Source organism: Ananas comosus, linkage group 8 (genome assembly GCF_001540865.1).
Source record: "Ananas comosus cultivar F153 linkage group 8, ASM154086v1, whole genome shotgun sequence".
Lineage (NCBI taxonomy): Eukaryota > Viridiplantae > Streptophyta > Magnoliopsida > Poales > Bromeliaceae > Ananas > Ananas comosus.
The window spans coordinates 2,844,863-2,860,670 of NC_033628.1; the positions used below are offsets into that span (position 1 = coordinate 2,844,863).

General features: G+C 37.2%; 2 protein-coding genes across 4 annotated transcripts in view; one reads left to right on the forward strand and one right to left on the reverse strand.

Annotated features, from left to right (window-relative positions):
* The window catches only part of LOC109713930 (midasin), a 41,828-nt gene extending 31,894 nt beyond the window's left edge, over window positions 1-9,934 (forward strand). For all 3 annotated transcript variants that reach the window (XM_020238240.1, XM_020238241.1, XM_020238242.1), the window contains exons 54-78: window positions 76-206; window positions 298-462; window positions 584-659; window positions 862-974; window positions 1,072-1,136; window positions 1,221-1,340; window positions 1,597-1,665; window positions 1,755-1,914; window positions 2,016-2,173; window positions 2,280-2,344; window positions 2,802-3,031; window positions 3,272-3,493; window positions 3,581-3,701; window positions 3,775-3,842; window positions 3,922-4,080; window positions 4,183-4,404; window positions 4,951-5,238; window positions 5,674-5,817; window positions 5,907-6,107; window positions 6,416-8,104; window positions 8,243-8,524; window positions 8,646-8,825; window positions 8,926-9,024; window positions 9,108-9,233; window positions 9,345-9,934. In XM_020238240.1, the coding sequence (XP_020093829.1) occupies window positions 76-206; window positions 298-462; window positions 584-659; window positions 862-974; window positions 1,072-1,136; window positions 1,221-1,340; window positions 1,597-1,665; window positions 1,755-1,914; window positions 2,016-2,173; window positions 2,280-2,344; window positions 2,802-3,031; window positions 3,272-3,493; window positions 3,581-3,701; window positions 3,775-3,842; window positions 3,922-4,080; window positions 4,183-4,404; window positions 4,951-5,238; window positions 5,674-5,817; window positions 5,907-6,107; window positions 6,416-8,104; window positions 8,243-8,524; window positions 8,646-8,825; window positions 8,926-9,024; window positions 9,108-9,233; window positions 9,345-9,377 (5,186 nt within the window). In that variant the 3' untranslated portion in view covers window positions 9,378-9,934. The remainder of the gene's footprint in view (window positions 1-75; window positions 207-297; window positions 463-583; window positions 660-861; window positions 975-1,071; window positions 1,137-1,220; window positions 1,341-1,596; window positions 1,666-1,754; window positions 1,915-2,015; window positions 2,174-2,279; window positions 2,345-2,801; window positions 3,032-3,271; window positions 3,494-3,580; window positions 3,702-3,774; window positions 3,843-3,921; window positions 4,081-4,182; window positions 4,405-4,950; window positions 5,239-5,673; window positions 5,818-5,906; window positions 6,108-6,415; window positions 8,105-8,242; window positions 8,525-8,645; window positions 8,826-8,925; window positions 9,025-9,107; window positions 9,234-9,344) is intronic.
* Window positions 11,108-15,411, reverse strand: LOC109713605 (tankyrase). Its single transcript, XM_020237745.1, has 6 exons — window positions 15,053-15,411; window positions 13,388-13,479; window positions 13,232-13,310; window positions 12,975-13,069; window positions 12,785-12,880; window positions 11,108-11,437 (listed from the first exon to the last, which is right to left on the reverse strand). Exons 1-6 carry the CDS (start codon window positions 15,234-15,236, stop codon window positions 11,360-11,362), a joined length of 624 nt encoding a protein of 207 aa, XP_020093334.1. The 5' UTR covers window positions 15,237-15,411; the 3' UTR covers window positions 11,108-11,359.

Sequence of the window (15,808 nt, forward strand, 5' to 3'; positions counted from 1 at the left end):
CTGAACTTTTAAGGGCTTCCAAAATCTGATATTCTGCAGCCCAGGGGGCTCATTACTATTTCTTTGGCTATTCAGGTTTGCAGCCATTGACATCATCCAAACTAGATAACAACCTTATGCCTGAGCACTTACTTCGCTTAAGCTTGGAATATGAGCAAATTTCTGGCATCTCTAGCAGACCTACTTGTTCGTACAACATATACAAGGTAATCTAGGAAGTGTTTTACAATTTTATGTTTGGTATGTTATATTATATAATCTGTTTAATATAATATCCTAAAACTTTCGATTTTGCAGGATCCAAACCCTTCAGTTATGTTCAAAATGGTTAAGCCCGTCAGTTTTCTTCAAGGTCAAGTTAAGCAATTTCTGGATGAATGGCCAGAGCATCCAGGTCTCCAGAGAATATTTGATATTACAGAGTCACTTTTGTCAATGCCTCTAAATAGCCCCCTTTCCAAGGTAGAACATAATTCAATGGTTTTTGCTCTTACTGTGAATGGCGGATACCTTATTTGAAGATTAATAATGTACTAATGCTGAGCTGTTATTTATTTTTTTGTCATGTGATTGTATTTTGAAGGCTCTACTTGGATTGCAACTTTTAGTTGGTAGAGCTCAGTTCCTGCAAGAAAATGATTCAAAATACTCTTTCAAAGGTAACTTCCCAGCTTTGTTTATCTTACCTTTACTATATTGTGCATCTATTCAAGCTTTACATTAGGACAAATAACTTGCCTTGTCTCTAACTGAGTAACTGTTACCTCCCGGCTTATGTGTCACATAACAGTTTTATGCAGCCACTTATCCGTATATTGTATTTAATCAAGTATGCTCATCGTAAAACTATTTCCCATGCAGACCATCTCCAACCAATTTATGCTCTTGTATCTTCATGGCAAAAGCTTGAGATAGAATGTTGGCCTGCATTGCTCGGTGGGGTTCAGGAGCAGTATGAAATTAATGCTGAAAAAGTATGTTTAAACTTCCATTGCTGTTAATTTGTTTGGTTGTCAACATTTCGTAAGGGAACACAATTTATCCTTACCGATATCTCCTTGCTTGGTTCAGTTATGGTTTCCTTTGCGAGCAGTTCTCCATGATGTTAAGGACCAAAGCTTATTCACAATCAAGAGGCATGTATCTTTACCAGCTGTTATTTATTCCAAATTAAAAAAAAATTGATAAATAGCTTTGTCTAATGAAGTTGTATAATGCAGTATTGAGGAATTTATGCAAACATCCAGTGTTGGGGAATTTAAGAGACGGCTTCAACTTGTTCTCGCCTTCCACGGCCAGATTTCTTATGGTATCACCCTGAAAATGGAAGCTTACTCAAGGTAGCAATCGACTTCTCTCTCATTGTCACAGTAAGGAAGGCATATTGTGAAAAATTTCCTGTTTGTGAACGTGTTAACAGCTAGATGTTATTTAGTCTTGAATTTTTTTAAAACCACAATGTGGTGATATATGGTATCCAGTGAAGCTTCGTCTTAGCAGTGATAATTTTATAAACTATGATCTACTTCTATTGAACCATTGTGAATTGAACGCTATGCATGAGAAATTTTTAATGTTTGATTCTTTGTATGGCAGTCCAAGTACGAGGGAATATTTGAATATTCTGTACAATGCATTTGGATACTACGTACAATTCATGCCCTTGTAAGTCTGTTAACTTATATTATTTTGATTATTTTCTTTTGTCAACTCTTTCTTTAGATTAGCTTACAAGTTTTTCCCCTTCACTGCAGAGTTTCAGAGTACATTGATGGCGGCAGAAGAAGCATTGAGAAAGAGTTGAAAGAACTTCTCAAGCTTTACAGATGGGAGCAAGATCCTTGCAGTTATGCATCAATAGAAAATTTTAGAAGGACTAAGCAGAAGATGTTAAAATCTGTTCAAAAATTCAATGTAATTATTTGTAATTTTCGTCTGATACTTAGCTTTTGTTCTGTTTTTGTTGGTGCTATCTGGACGATCATTTCAACTGAAAAAGTCTTGTTGATCAATAGGATGTTCTGCAGCAACCTCTGATAAAATTGCTCGATGAAGAAGTAGCACGAATAAGAAGCAAAGTCCCATCTTGGCTTGACCAGAAGGTGCCTGATGTATCAAAAGTAGATGTGCTACCATTTCCTCTGGATCTGGCAAAGCTCGGAGATGTTGAAAGGTTCTATTTTATCAGCATAAATGCAGGGGTGCTTTTGACTTATTAGGTATCTACTAAAAGGAAAATAAAGCTCATTTGTTGCTTTTCTCATGATATTACCTTCTAGGTTCATGTGGTATTCGGAATGGAGAAGTAAGGCTTATTCAGTATCACAAATAATAGGTGACAGAGGTAATTTTTCCGCTGATATGACTAAAAGCAAAGTTTGAGAACTTTAAAAGTTGTGTTGCAATGTTTTGGATATGTAGCATTTACATTATTCCTCTGCTAAACTATCTATTTACACAATTCTGTGCAGAAATCTGAATTTCATATATGCCTATCAAAACCATAATTTGTTACATATTTATCTTTGTACTTATAATAATGCCCCTCTTTGGAACGCTTTTGATTTCGTAGAAACCAATGTTTTCTCATGAATTGGATAATTCCCAACATAGGATTGTTTTTGTGAGAAAATGCACTTTTGAGGAGTATATATAATAATTCAGGCAAAGGGGTATAAACAAAATAGATGACTGACAGGTGTAGGATAACGACTTGCAGAGATGATTCTCTTTTTTTATTTCCTCTCATAGAGAAAATTATATTTAGGCTGAAAATTAATGAGAACTTGTTGGTATTGCAGAACTCATAGAAGTTATCACACAGTCCCAGTACCCTGAATCTATGCAAATAGAATTTAAGATGCAGTGGGAGGATTGTTGGTCTTCACTTGAAAAAATATGCAGACATACAGCTGAATTTGCTCATCTGTGGAAGCATGGAACAAAGAATCCCAAGAGGAGGGCTCTAGCCAACTTACTGAAGACTCTTGAAGGATGTGGATTATCGAAGCATCGACCTATAAGTCAGGAGGTATGCTGATGTTATTGTTTCTCAATTATTGCTTGGTAACCAATTGAAAAAGCAAAATTGTAACCAAAACTTGGAAATACACCAAAAAAGCTAAATGATATATTTAACTATTGGACAAATATTGATTTTGAGGTAGGCATCTTTTGTTTTAAATGCTGATTTAACACAAGTATGGAATATTTGTATTTAATTGAAGTTGTAGTTATTTTAATCTTGTTTTCATCTGGGTGCTATCTACAGCTGGAAAATAACTCAAATCAGCCGAGCAGATTATTTTTGCAGCCATCATATAATGTGCTACACTTGCTGGAAGTCTCCCCTGCCCAGCAAAATGAGCTTTTAGACAACAAAGGTGATAAGGGATGGACATCAGCAAACAACAACTACTTCAAATGCTTGGCCATGATGCAGCAACTTCAACAAGCCTCTTTGAGTTTCAGCAAAGACCTCGATCTGGAGCAGGTTAAATTCAATGCTTAGTTTTCAAAGGGAACTGTCTGCTCCATGTTGCGTGCTATAACCATGAAATTGTTCTTGTGTTATGTGCAGGTCAATCGGGCTGTATCTTTTGTGGATCATCTTATTAGCGTACTGTGTGAACAAAGAAATATTGCTTATAGTCTGTCGGAGCAACTAATAAACTTACGGGAACGATTGTTAAACTTCACAGGTACTCATTCTTGCGGATGCCAATTTTTGTTGTGATTCCATTCAATATAAAATTGACAAGTTATTCTTTATAGGAGAGGGTGATAGTTCTTCTATAGCTCCAAGCCAGAATGCCCTTTTCAAATGCATGCAGCAACAAAAGGTATGGATTTACTATATTTATAATTAGGAAAATGAGTTATGCTTATTCTAAGCTAATCATTTTGCTTAATCCTTAATAGCGACTTTTCGACAACCTACTTACTATGTCGAGGGACATGACCTTGCTGCTTGGGAGCTTCAAGAATAGTCATCTTAGTACATGTGACACAGTGGGGGATGAAGCTGCTACTCTATCTGCTTTTGTAGATAATTTTGTGCCGACATTCATAAAATCTAAGGTAGATCTTGTTATTGGCGTACTTATGTTTGTCTAATTCTTTCCTCTTAGTCTGTTAGTCATATTCGATTACCAAATTATACCTCCTTTTCCCCCCTTGCAGGAATTGTTAGATAAGTATCTAATTGGCGGTAACCATGTTCTTGCCCCTTCACCTAAGTACATTCCAGATGTTGTTACCAATGAGATGAAGAAACTAGTGGACACAAACCAGCAAATAATTAACACATTTGACGAAGATATCAAGAAATTAGGCTTCCAAAAGGATTCCACAAGATCTGTCAAAGAAATGCTGCTTGGCCGTTTTCAAGAGCTGATCAACAAGGTTTGGATATTAGAGTTTGTCTAACATACTTTTTTATCTATTTTAGTGATTTTTTTCTTTTAATGATCTGTCAATAAAATAGAAAGAGAAGATATGGAAATTTCTCTAAAACTGAACTTTCTGAATAAAACTTTTCGGTTTTAGCTGATTCTAACTACCAGGTTTTTAGTTAGCATTGACCAACTTTGTCTTATTCATCTTAGACTCGAGTTGTTTTACGTTAAGTACGAAACAAAGCAAACAAAGCGAGAATGCTGTAATATTTTCTTTCTACCAAATATCTTTAAGAATTACTTTACCTTCTGTTTTTGGGTTTCTTTCTTCATTACATCTTTGTATCATGATTTTTCTGAGTTTGTGCTTGTGAAATTGTGAATGAAAAACAATGCAAGAATGCAGTAACTCTTTCAACCAGATATCTCTGCTTAAGCTGAAAACATTCTCACTTCTCCACTTTTGATGGATTCTTCTCTGCCATCCACCTTTGGGTATTCTTATTCCTTAAAACTCTTTACATACCGAGCTTTTCCTTAATCTCTTTTTCAGGGGAGACTGACAATAGAGGATTATCGAGCAGAAGTTGATACGATTCACCAGCAGCAACAAGATTCAACTCTCTCGGCAAATCTTGATACTTTATTTGCTGAAGCTTTTGAGGAGACAATTAAATTGATGATGGTTGCTTTTAGGAGGCTAGATGTACTCACTCATGGCCATGTTCGAGAATTATCAGAAGGAAATATTACTCTTTGGAAAGACTTTCTGCAGTCATATACAGCTAACCTGCTACTAGATCATATACGTGATGCTGCTGACAAAACCATAGATCTAGCGGTATACTCGTAGTCCTCAAGCTTTTGTTTCCTTTTTGTCTTACTTTATTTCTAGGATCAATCACAAATTACATTCTTCAGTTTTATTTTGATTTCTATTGTGCCCTCTGAGTTTCGATTTTGAATTCAGTCCCGGAAATCTGTTCGATGTAACAATTTTGTCCTTCAATAAGTCTGCTGTCTGGGCATGAAAAATGCCTCATCAGCATTATCCTTAGTGCTTGCTGATGAGGTAGTTTGCAAAAGTTTAATTGAAAAGATGATACTATGTGAAAATACAACTTAAATTGAGGCAACGAACTATTTCTGGGACTGAAATGTTAGAAATCAGGTTTGAATAACTTCCACTGGCTGAAACTTGTAACTAACCCTTACTTTTATAATTTATTACATTGGTTTTGTACTCTGTGCTTATAATGATGGATGGGTTCTACAGAAGCAACTCGTGGACGGTGCTAGTAGGAAACCTGAGGTTTGTTCTTACGTAGAGAAACATCTAAAAAATCTTCGCATGTTGCTTGACCTTCTTGTTTCCCATGCTGAAGGCATCCTCTCCGAGTTTTTAGATGCTCATAGAACGGTAAGAGTTTCAGATATCAACTTGTGGCCTCTTTTTCAATGATTTTTTTTGTTAAATTTGCTGCCTTTTTTTATTTTATATGAATGCAGACAGGTGAAATGACTCATGCCCTTGCACACGTTTTCACTCAACTATTTTCGGAGGGATTTGGGTCTGCAGAGGAACTGACAGAGAGTGTTGCTGGAGGTACACGAGATGCTACTGGAACTGGTATGGGTGAGGGTGAAGGTATAAATGATGTGAGTGATCAGATAGAAGACGAGTCACAACTTCTTGGCTGTCCTGAAAAGGTATTGGTTTCAAGAAATATCAAATGTGTATCCCTGCACAACTAGCTCATTCACATATATATTCCATAGGTGCCCTAAAAATACTCCAGTTCTTCCATGTATACTCAAGAGTAGGTTTTTTTGTAAGGAACTGCATTTAACAAGAGAGATGTACGAAATTAAGATTTTCTAGGTAAATGGATGTGTAAAATCAGATGATTTGTACGGATATATGTAAAATTCTCTGCTTTGAATGCATGTTTGTCTGAACTTCTTCTAGTGAAGACTAAATTCTAGGACATAAACGTGGGTCGCATTTAATTTTCCAGGATGATGGACCGGAGAAGTCGGATAAACTTCCTAGTGACAGAGACAAAGGAGTCGAAATGGATGAGGATTTTACTGGCGATATGTATAGTGTAAGTGAAGATTCTGGGGATGAAGATGATGGCCATGACAACGAGGAAGAGGACATCAACTTGGAATCTCAAATGGGAGAGACTGGAGATGACAAGCAGGTGGCTGGCGAGAAGGCTTGGGATAAGGATGAAGATGAAAACCATCAAAACTCTGATGATAAGTACGAATCGGGACCATCCGTGAAAGAAGAGGATCGTAGCAGTAGAGAGCTCAGAGCTAAGGATGATAATGCTCTTGGTATTGAAGAACCAGGAGAAAATGAGCTTGATCAGTATGATACTAAAGAGGACAATGAAACATCTCTTGCTGATGAAGATGAGAAAAGTAATAACGACATTGGGGCCGAGAAAAGTGAAGCGTTTGAAGATCCAACAGGAGCTCCGTTCCCTGAATTGGAAAAAGATTCGGAAGACGTTAATATAGATGAAACTGAGGCTTCTGATATAAAAGAAGATGAGGTTAATGAAGATGCTGATGAGGAAATGATGGATGGAGATGAAAATGAAATGTCCAACACTGATGATCGTAATGATGAGGAGAATATCGTCCAAATGGATGAGGACAATGAAGCAAAGGATGCTACTGGAAAAGATGTTGAGGATTCAACAACAGAGCTGAGTAAAGAGACACAAAATTCTGATAAGATTGAGGCATTGAAAAATCCTTCACAGGATGTGCTTATGACTAATGGGCTTCAGTCGAATATGGAACCGCAGACAAACTGGGCCAATAGCAATGACACTTACAGTGCGGTTGCTCCGTCAATAAATATACCGAGCAATGAAGCACTCAAAATGGAAATATCCATGCCTGACTCTAGCTATGGTTCTAGATTATCTTCTAATGAAACAAAACCTCAGACTTCGCAAACTGATGAAACATCTTTTCAAATTATGCGTACAAATCCTTTTAGGAGCATTGGGGATGCGATGGAGGAGTGGAAAGAAAGAGCCAAAGTTTCGGCTGACACCCAAAATGACCAAATGGATGCTCTTGATGAGATCGATGATGAGAATGCTGATGAATACCGGTATGTATCTGAGGGAGAAAAGGGTACTTCTCAAGCGCTTGGAGCTGCTACTTCTGATCAGATCCTAGACAATGTTGAAGGAAACAAATCTACCACAGATGAGGGTCAAATCAGGAAAAAAGAGGAGACCAATAACAAAACTGATATGGTTGATAATCCTGAAACATCTTATCTCAAGTCTTGCCAATCTTTGATTTCCAAATCTGAAGTTGAAGAGGAAATTCTAGACAAAATGGAGGAGGACACTGAGCCATTTGTTGAAAAACCGCATCAAAATGACTTCAAATGCCAATCAGGAGATTCGGTTATGTTCAGAAATTCCCTGACGGATGAGAAAGTACCGCCACTTGATGCCCATTTTGATGACCAGGAATTGTCTGTTCCTATGGGCATTGAAGCATCTGATGAGGAAATGCAAAGAGCTATTGTAGATTGGAAAAAGTATGAAATGGTTACAACCAGGTTGTCTCAAGAGTTGACTGAGCAGTTGCGCCTTGTCTTGGAACCTACTTTGGCTAGCAAGCTTCAAGGGGATTATAGAACTGGAAAACGAATCAACATGAAGAAGGTGAGATTACTATCTGTTCTGTAAAATTTTCTGTTGACTGATTGGGTGAGTAGGGGGGGCCTACTTTGAAAGCTCTTCTAATTTTTACGATGACTGAGCAGCTGTTTTTTTTTTTTTTTTTAACATTATCCCTTACAGGTTATTCCATACATTGCGAGTCATTTCCGTAAAGATAAGATATGGTTGAGGAGGACTAAACCCAACAAGAGAGATTACCAAGTGGTGTTAGCAGTGGATGATTCGCGCAGTATGTCTGAAAACCGTTGTGAAAAAGCTGCTATCGAGGCACTGGTAACAGTGTGCAGAGCACTGTCGCAGCTTGAAGTGGGCCAGTTTGCGGTTGCAAGCTTTGGCAGGAAAGGGAATATTAAATTACTTCATGATTTTGATCAGACTTTCATGGGTGAAGCTGGTGTGAAGGTAAGTTACAGTGGGCCACTTTTTACTTGGAGATATTTTAGTTCGCATGTTTGTTATCTTATTATGTGTGTTCATATATTAGTTTTCTCTCGTGACATTCTCCCTATATACTTTGGAGCAGATGATCTCTAGCTTATCATTCAGGCAAGATAATACCATTGCTGATGAGCCCGTGGTTGATCTTTTGAAGTGTCTGAACAACATGCTCGACACTGCTGTCTCAAAGTCACGCATGCCATCAGGGCAGAACCCTCTTCACCAGCTCATACTGATAATATCTGATGGCCGGTTCCATGAAAAGGTCTCTCTCTCTCTCTCTCTCTCTCTCTCTCTCTCTCTCTCTCTCTCTCGTGACAATTCTATTTGTAGATATAATAAGATGGATAATGTTTTCAATATAGGAAAACTTGAGGCGGTGTGTCAGAGATCTTCTGAACAGGCGGAGGATGATTGCATTTATTCTTCTAGACAGTCCTCAGGATTCCATCATGGATTCAAAGGTTCGTACTCCACTTACTTTTTTTATCACTCTACTGTAAGTCTCGTTTTGTATTTATATTAGAAATGATTCTCGTGTGCTCAGGAAGCATCATTTGAAGGAGGAAAGCTTTCTTTCAAGAAGTATATGAATTCATTTCCGTTCCCTTATTATATTGTTCTGAAGAACATTGAAGCACTTCCCCGTACACTCGCTGATTTGCTGCGACAGGTAACGACATAATCCATGATGTAGCCTCCATTTGTTCTCTTAATATGTAATATATAATGTTAGCTACAATCTTTGGTTGCTGGTTCTAACTTTCTTCATCGTTGGTTGCAGTGGTTTGAGCTCATGCAAAACTTGAACGAGTGATCTACAGAACCCACTGATGACGAATGAGAGAAAGTGTAATCATTTTTAGGGCACTTCAACTCTGTGGCATTTCCATGTTTCGGTTGTGCTCCAATAATAGTTGAAGTAGTGAAAGGCAGCAGAGGGCTCATCTCCTTCTGCTGTGCTGCCGACCGCTGATACCAGTCGAGAGAGAAGAAGAGAAAAAAGAGAGGGGAGGGCTAGCAGAATATGGAGACAACAGGTGAAGGAAAAGAGAAATTGGAAAGAGGAGAATGTGGCACGGCGAAGCGATTATTTTATCGTATAGGTTTATATATTTGAATGTGTATAAACAGAAATAATTGGTCGAGTGTTTTTCGTGGGGGAATAATTGGCTGAAGCCAGAATGTTGCTCTGTTTTATTGTTACTCTATTTTATTGCTTCATGGAAGGCGATCCCTTGAAGAATATGCTGCTGGTAATTTATTTTTCTTTTCTCTTTTGTTTATTCTCGCCAGGAAGGACTCAGTTCTTTTTGGTTATTTGTACGAAACAGTATGAAATAAAGAGAAATTCTCGGCTTTCTTTTATTCTCAGTTTTCTTTCTTTATTGTCATTATTAGTTGATCCAATCTCGCAGATATCAAAGTTGCACAAAAAATGCTTCCTATTCGTTCTTTTGGTCACTCGTTCTGGTAAAATATTTGAGTTGTGTTACATCGGCAAGCGTTATTATCTAAAACATTTAAAGATCATAAGCCCAGTGCTTTCATTTAGGTGGTTAATGTATTACGTGCGTGTATTTCACTACTGGATTGATCGACGTGCCATGCTACTTAATATAAGAGTTGAGTTCGCTTGAGGGCTTTTTACTGTTTCTGATGATGCTACTTTTTGATTTCTTTCCTTTAAAAATATATATATTTTGACTTCTTTTTAATTTTAGTAAAAAAATGACTTAACAAGTATTAACAGCAAAAGTATTTTTAAATAACAAAAAAATATACAAAGAACATATTTGGAATAGAAATAAAATAAGAGAATATCAAATATTTCAAAATTTTTGAATGATATATATAGAGTAGGGCTATTATACTCTTATGAGTATAAAGCCACAAGTTGTTTTCGATATTGGAATTTTCGAATCAACGATCCACACATAAGTTATTTTTGATGTTGGAATTTTCGAATCAACGATCCACACCGTTAAATATGATCTAAAGTATTTAAAACTTCTAAAAAATAAATTTCATAATTTTTTAAAATTATTATAAAATTCATCAAGCGGGTATAAAATGAACGGTCAAAATCGAACGACATCCTAAAAATGAATGATCAGATCATTCAATTTAAGATTGGAGTTTTTGATCTTTATTTAAGTAGTGAATAGAATTTTCTATCAAAAATTCAATCTATTCCGATTATTTTTCACCGTTAAACTAGCAAATATCTTATACCGACCATTAAAAATTATTAATTTTGTGAGCTTTTAATCGTAAGATAAATGATATTAAAAAATTAATCGTAAGATAAATGATATTAAAAAATTATAAAATTTAATTTCTAGAAGTTTTAAATGCTTTAAATATGTTTAACGGTATGGACCGTTGATTCGGAAGCTTTATCATCAAAAACGACTTATGAGTACAAGGGCGATCGTACTCATAAGAGTATAGTAGCCGAACTCGATATATATATATATATATATATATATATATATATATATATAGAGGTAATTATCCCTTAAAAAGGAAATGACAAAAATTCCGTAAACTAAGAAACAAAGTCAAGGCCAATTGCAGGAAGAACAAAATAGAGTATACGTCTTAACTCTAAACCAAATTACCTTGTAACTGTAAAACCAGGCCACTTGAAAGAAAATTTAGTCTCGGTAGTATCTGCAACAGTCACCATTATAAAAAGAAAAAGAAACGTCGCGGTAACAATTTTCGCTTGAAGAAGGAAACTGAAAGAGTTTCTTTTGCTATTGGTTTTTTTTAACAACTTGACGGCAGCTTCAATTACTCGGCCGCATCGTCAACAAGTGCAGCTAAAAACGACTGAACCTCTGTATCCACATCAGCAAGGTCGGCGGGAGTCTGTCAAGTAAAGATTTACAATGAGCAGCACGTTAGATAGTTAGAAAGATTTAATGCCCTCATGACCAAATTTTTGAAAACCAGTTAAACCAGTCTGGCCAACGAAGAAGTTCAATAAGTAAGCAATTTAAATTGCAGAGAATATAAATATGATGCGCATTGTGAATATCCAAATTTGTTGGGGAATATAAATAGAGATAAAATAAATTATGGCCTTAAGGCGTGTAGGTTTATTTTCTTTAAGATGATATTTCCCTCCACTCGAATGTATGCTGCCAGATTACCAGCAAATCACTTCCAGAATATGACAAGATCCTCGAAAGATTTTGAAAACTTTCTCTCAAGAATTCTTCTTTTAAGAATCAATACGAAAAATTAGAAAGGAGAAGAATTGATTGTATTACCCTTGAAGCCTTCAAACATCTCTTATTTATAAAAGATGAACGGTTCCGATGAAAAGACATGTCTTTTGATATTATATCTCTTTACGAAAGGACAGATCCTCTCATGGATAGTGAAAAAGCATCTCTCTTTACAAATGAAAAGATAGATTCTTTCACAAAAGGTTCATCTCTTTGTGAAGAAGCATATCTCTTCGTAAAGAAATACACCTCTTTGCATCAAATGAAAAACATCTTTTTTATAAAAATAACTAATTCACCGAAGAGACACAACTATTCATTTAATTTTAATTTTTTCTATCAATATGATCATATACTTTACTCATCAGATACTTCTTTTACATAAGCAATTTCTTTTATAAGGTTATAAACTAGAGTAAGTATCGGTTACATAATGAACAGCGATGAGAATTCTATCGAAATAACCCAAATCAAAAGACGAGTAATTATGAATATCTAGCTTCGTCGGTGAGAATATATTTGGATAAGCATGATTGAGTATATACTATCATCTTATGCTATATAATTGCCAATCAAATAAATACAACACATTAAACGTATATATGTGCTTACACGGGTGCATGCTGCAAATCACAACTATGCAAACAATGTCCTATTTATATGTATTGCGCTTATCACTGTTGATATCTAAACCTATACATTTATACAAACATTTATGAAAAGAAGTTGTCATGCCCTTAGCCATGTAGGCATAATTCATAACACAGTGCGTCCATAGTGTACAGGCAATTACTTGATAAATGGGTAAGAGGACTCTAAATACTACGTAATTGTTTGTTAAACAACACAAACTAATATAAACATGCAAGATGTTTCTAATAATGACTTTGAACTATAAATTTTTCACAAAAGAAATCAAAGAAAAATGACTAGTCTGTAGTCAAACCATAAGTTGAATGTGGCATCGAGAGTCTACTGTACAAACCTGGCCATAAGCATTTGCCTTCCTGGGAGAAGCACCAGCAGCAAGCAACAGCTTCACAACATCCAGGTGTTCTCCTCTTGCGGCATGATGAAGAGGCTGCATGCATAATGGTATGAAAATTATTACAACCAAAACCTCCAAAATTTGTGAAACAAATAAGGGGGAAAAATTGGGTCCCAGCCAGAATTACAGTATCTCCTTCAGCATCAACAGTGTTCAGCATTCGCATAACACAATCAGGATTGCCAGCAAAATCAAGAATACGTTGGACTATTTCAGAAAAACCTGCATATATTTACCTAAATAGTCAAATAAAAGAAACGAAAACTATGAAAGGCTAAAGCTGAAGCATATATAGTGCGAATCTGTGGGATTTTGAATGCTCGGAATTTGTTATCAAACTAACTGGAAGATGGGTCCGAAATACCGGAAAAGATTATTGTTTACCTCCAGCACAAGCATCATGAAGAGGAATTGCTCCTTCCTCATCTTTAGACTCCAAGCTAGCTCCACGTTCCAATAGTAGCTAAGAGGCCAGGTAACATTACTGGATCATGGTTATTGAGCAAAACTGACAAAAGGATAAGAGCATTCAAAGCAAACCTGGACACAAGAAAGATGGCCATATAGACATGCCAAGTGAAGGACAGTATCGCCATCTTCAACTGGATCATCAATGCTGCCGGTATAATTATCTGCATTATTCACAGAAATCAAAGATACAAAACTTAAAAAAAAAAAAAAAAAAAAAAAAAAAGGAAAAAAAATGAGCTACTTTGAAGAGCTAACTACTTCAAAGCTATAACACAAACATTTTCTCAGCCAGTATTCTGGCAGATTTATTATTAGTCCAAGTATTTTTGTGATAGCTGTCTCTACTAGATAGCACACTGGATAGTTGTCAGTCTTCTATATAGGTTATCGAAACTCCAAATTGCTTCTCTTCACCTCCATCACTACATAAATACATAAAATCGCATTCCATAGAAAAGATAACACCCCCCCCCCAATCCCACACCTTGTGTCACCCTGGACCTATTTGATTGGGCCTTGACTGTCTTACTTTTACTAGAAGCATTTGAAAAATGATCCAATTGGGGGAAACGCTATTGGATTGAGAACAGTTGCAACGTTGGGTAGCTTAGGGCATCGCTTAGCTATGGGATTCCTTTTCTTTTGTTAATTGGCTAGAAAATTTCACCAGTCCCGCTGCTGATATATTATCAAATTCTTCGATTCAATCTTCTATACATTTTGAGAGATAATGTGATCCTTCTCTTTTGTTCTCTAATTCCGACATGGAAAACTTGCAATCCATAGCAATTGTACTACTCTGAACAACATTATCTACATATTTTATCACACCCCCTAAGCCTGCCAAACGAAACAATTAATTGTAGACAAAAACCTACAGCCCAAATCAATTCCACTGTGTGAAACAGAATGATCGTCATTGCCGACCAAGCTACTCAACTAATCTAATCTTGAAATTTCCTGTATAGACCCCAGCAAACAACTATAGAAGGGTGAGAATATTTCATTCAGAAATAGTAACATTAATTACGTTTATGGTTGAGTCAATGTCATGTTAGCACATAAAAGCTGCATACAAAAGTTCTTAGCGGCCAACAAAATCATGCAAGATACAAAAAGCAACTCTTTTCAATTGAATCATCAAATACGTTATACATCATTTCACTCCGGTCCAAATTGTTAATAACAAGTTTTTTTTAATGTTCTAGTCCCCCTCTTCCTCCTTTTGAACTTATTAGACTATCAAAAATCCCCCCCGACCTACATTTCGTGTTTCACAATAGAAATCTAGTCAGTAAAAACCCCATCCCCCTCCCTGCAGCTCCCAAAATGCAATCTTGGAGTTGCGCAAAACCCTACCTTCTCTTCTACTCGCAAACCACCTCTACCATCCTTCCATTCCGAAAATAAGGTTAAAAAAGTCCCTTTTCCAGTAGAATTAAGTATAATCTCCTCCAATTTTAGGTCTTTATGCGACATTTACCGATTAATACAAGACAATATGTAGCAACCTAACAAGAAAAGAACTCCCATGAACCTAAATTGATGTCAAATTACAACTAAATTCCATCACAACAACAGCCAAAATCCATTCTTTATTCGACACGGCCCATCTACAATCACCTAAAACTAACGATCAAAACCCCCTAAAAACACCAAATGCAATGGGATCAGAGAAAAACCCTAAAACACGCTAGATCAAATTGGGCGGGGTGGATTCGGCGGGGATCGTACCGAGGGCGGCGCGTAGGGCGTCGACGTCGCCGCGCTGCGCGGCCTCGGCGAGGGGGCGGAGGTGCGGGGGGATCTCGCGGTCGGGATCGGCCCACGCGTCCCCATCGTCCTCGTAGTATCCCCCCTCCCCTTCGCCCCCTCCCTCCTCCTCCATTAGACCATTGCGCCCCCCCGGCACCGCCATCGTCGCCTCCTCCTCCGCCTCCGCCTCCGCCGCCGAGCTCCGCCCCTCCTCTCTCTCTCTCAGCCTACGTTGAGCGAAGGAGACGATGGGGTGGTTGAGAGAGAGAGAGAGAGAGAGAGAGAGAGAGAAAAACGGAGATTTTGGAGTAGGAGAAACGCCGCACTCGTAATTGACAAACGCAGACTTTTGGGGTTGGTGTGCTAGTGCGACGGCGCGCGTGAGAGCGTGAGATCGACCGTCCAATAATTCTCCGTTCACCCTCCGCTGTCCATTTTCTGACGGTGTTGATTCAGAATCTCATATAGGGTTGTAGTACTTAACGGGTTTTACCCGATTCACGGAAAGAGCAATGCTAGCTCTACATCAGTTTTAGAGTTGTAACTGTATTCCCGGAAGCCTCTTGCTTTGATATCTTTATCTGAGGGATTTTTTTGCATTTAGTTCCTGACAAATTTTTATTTTAAAATTAGTCTTGTCAAAATTTAATTTATAAAAATGACCCTAGGCCTGCCACGCNATTCACGGAAAGAGCAATGCTAGCTCTACATCAGTTTTAGAGTTGTAACTGTATT

Bases quoted from the DNA above. Each gene is read 5' to 3' on its own strand.
- LOC109713605 (XM_020237745.1), bottom strand. From the start codon at position 15,236: ATGGCGGTGCCGGGGGGGCGCAATGGTCTAATGGAGGAGGAGGGAGGG. The intron at 13,311-13,387 runs GTTTGCTTTGAA...CTGGCCTCTTAG, and splicing joins GCCATCTTTCTTGTGTCCAG to CTACTATTGGAACGTGGAGC. The intron at 12,881-12,974 runs GTAATTCTGGCT...TTATGCATGCAG, and splicing joins TTGATGCTGAAGGAGATACT to CCTCTTCATCATGCCGCAAG.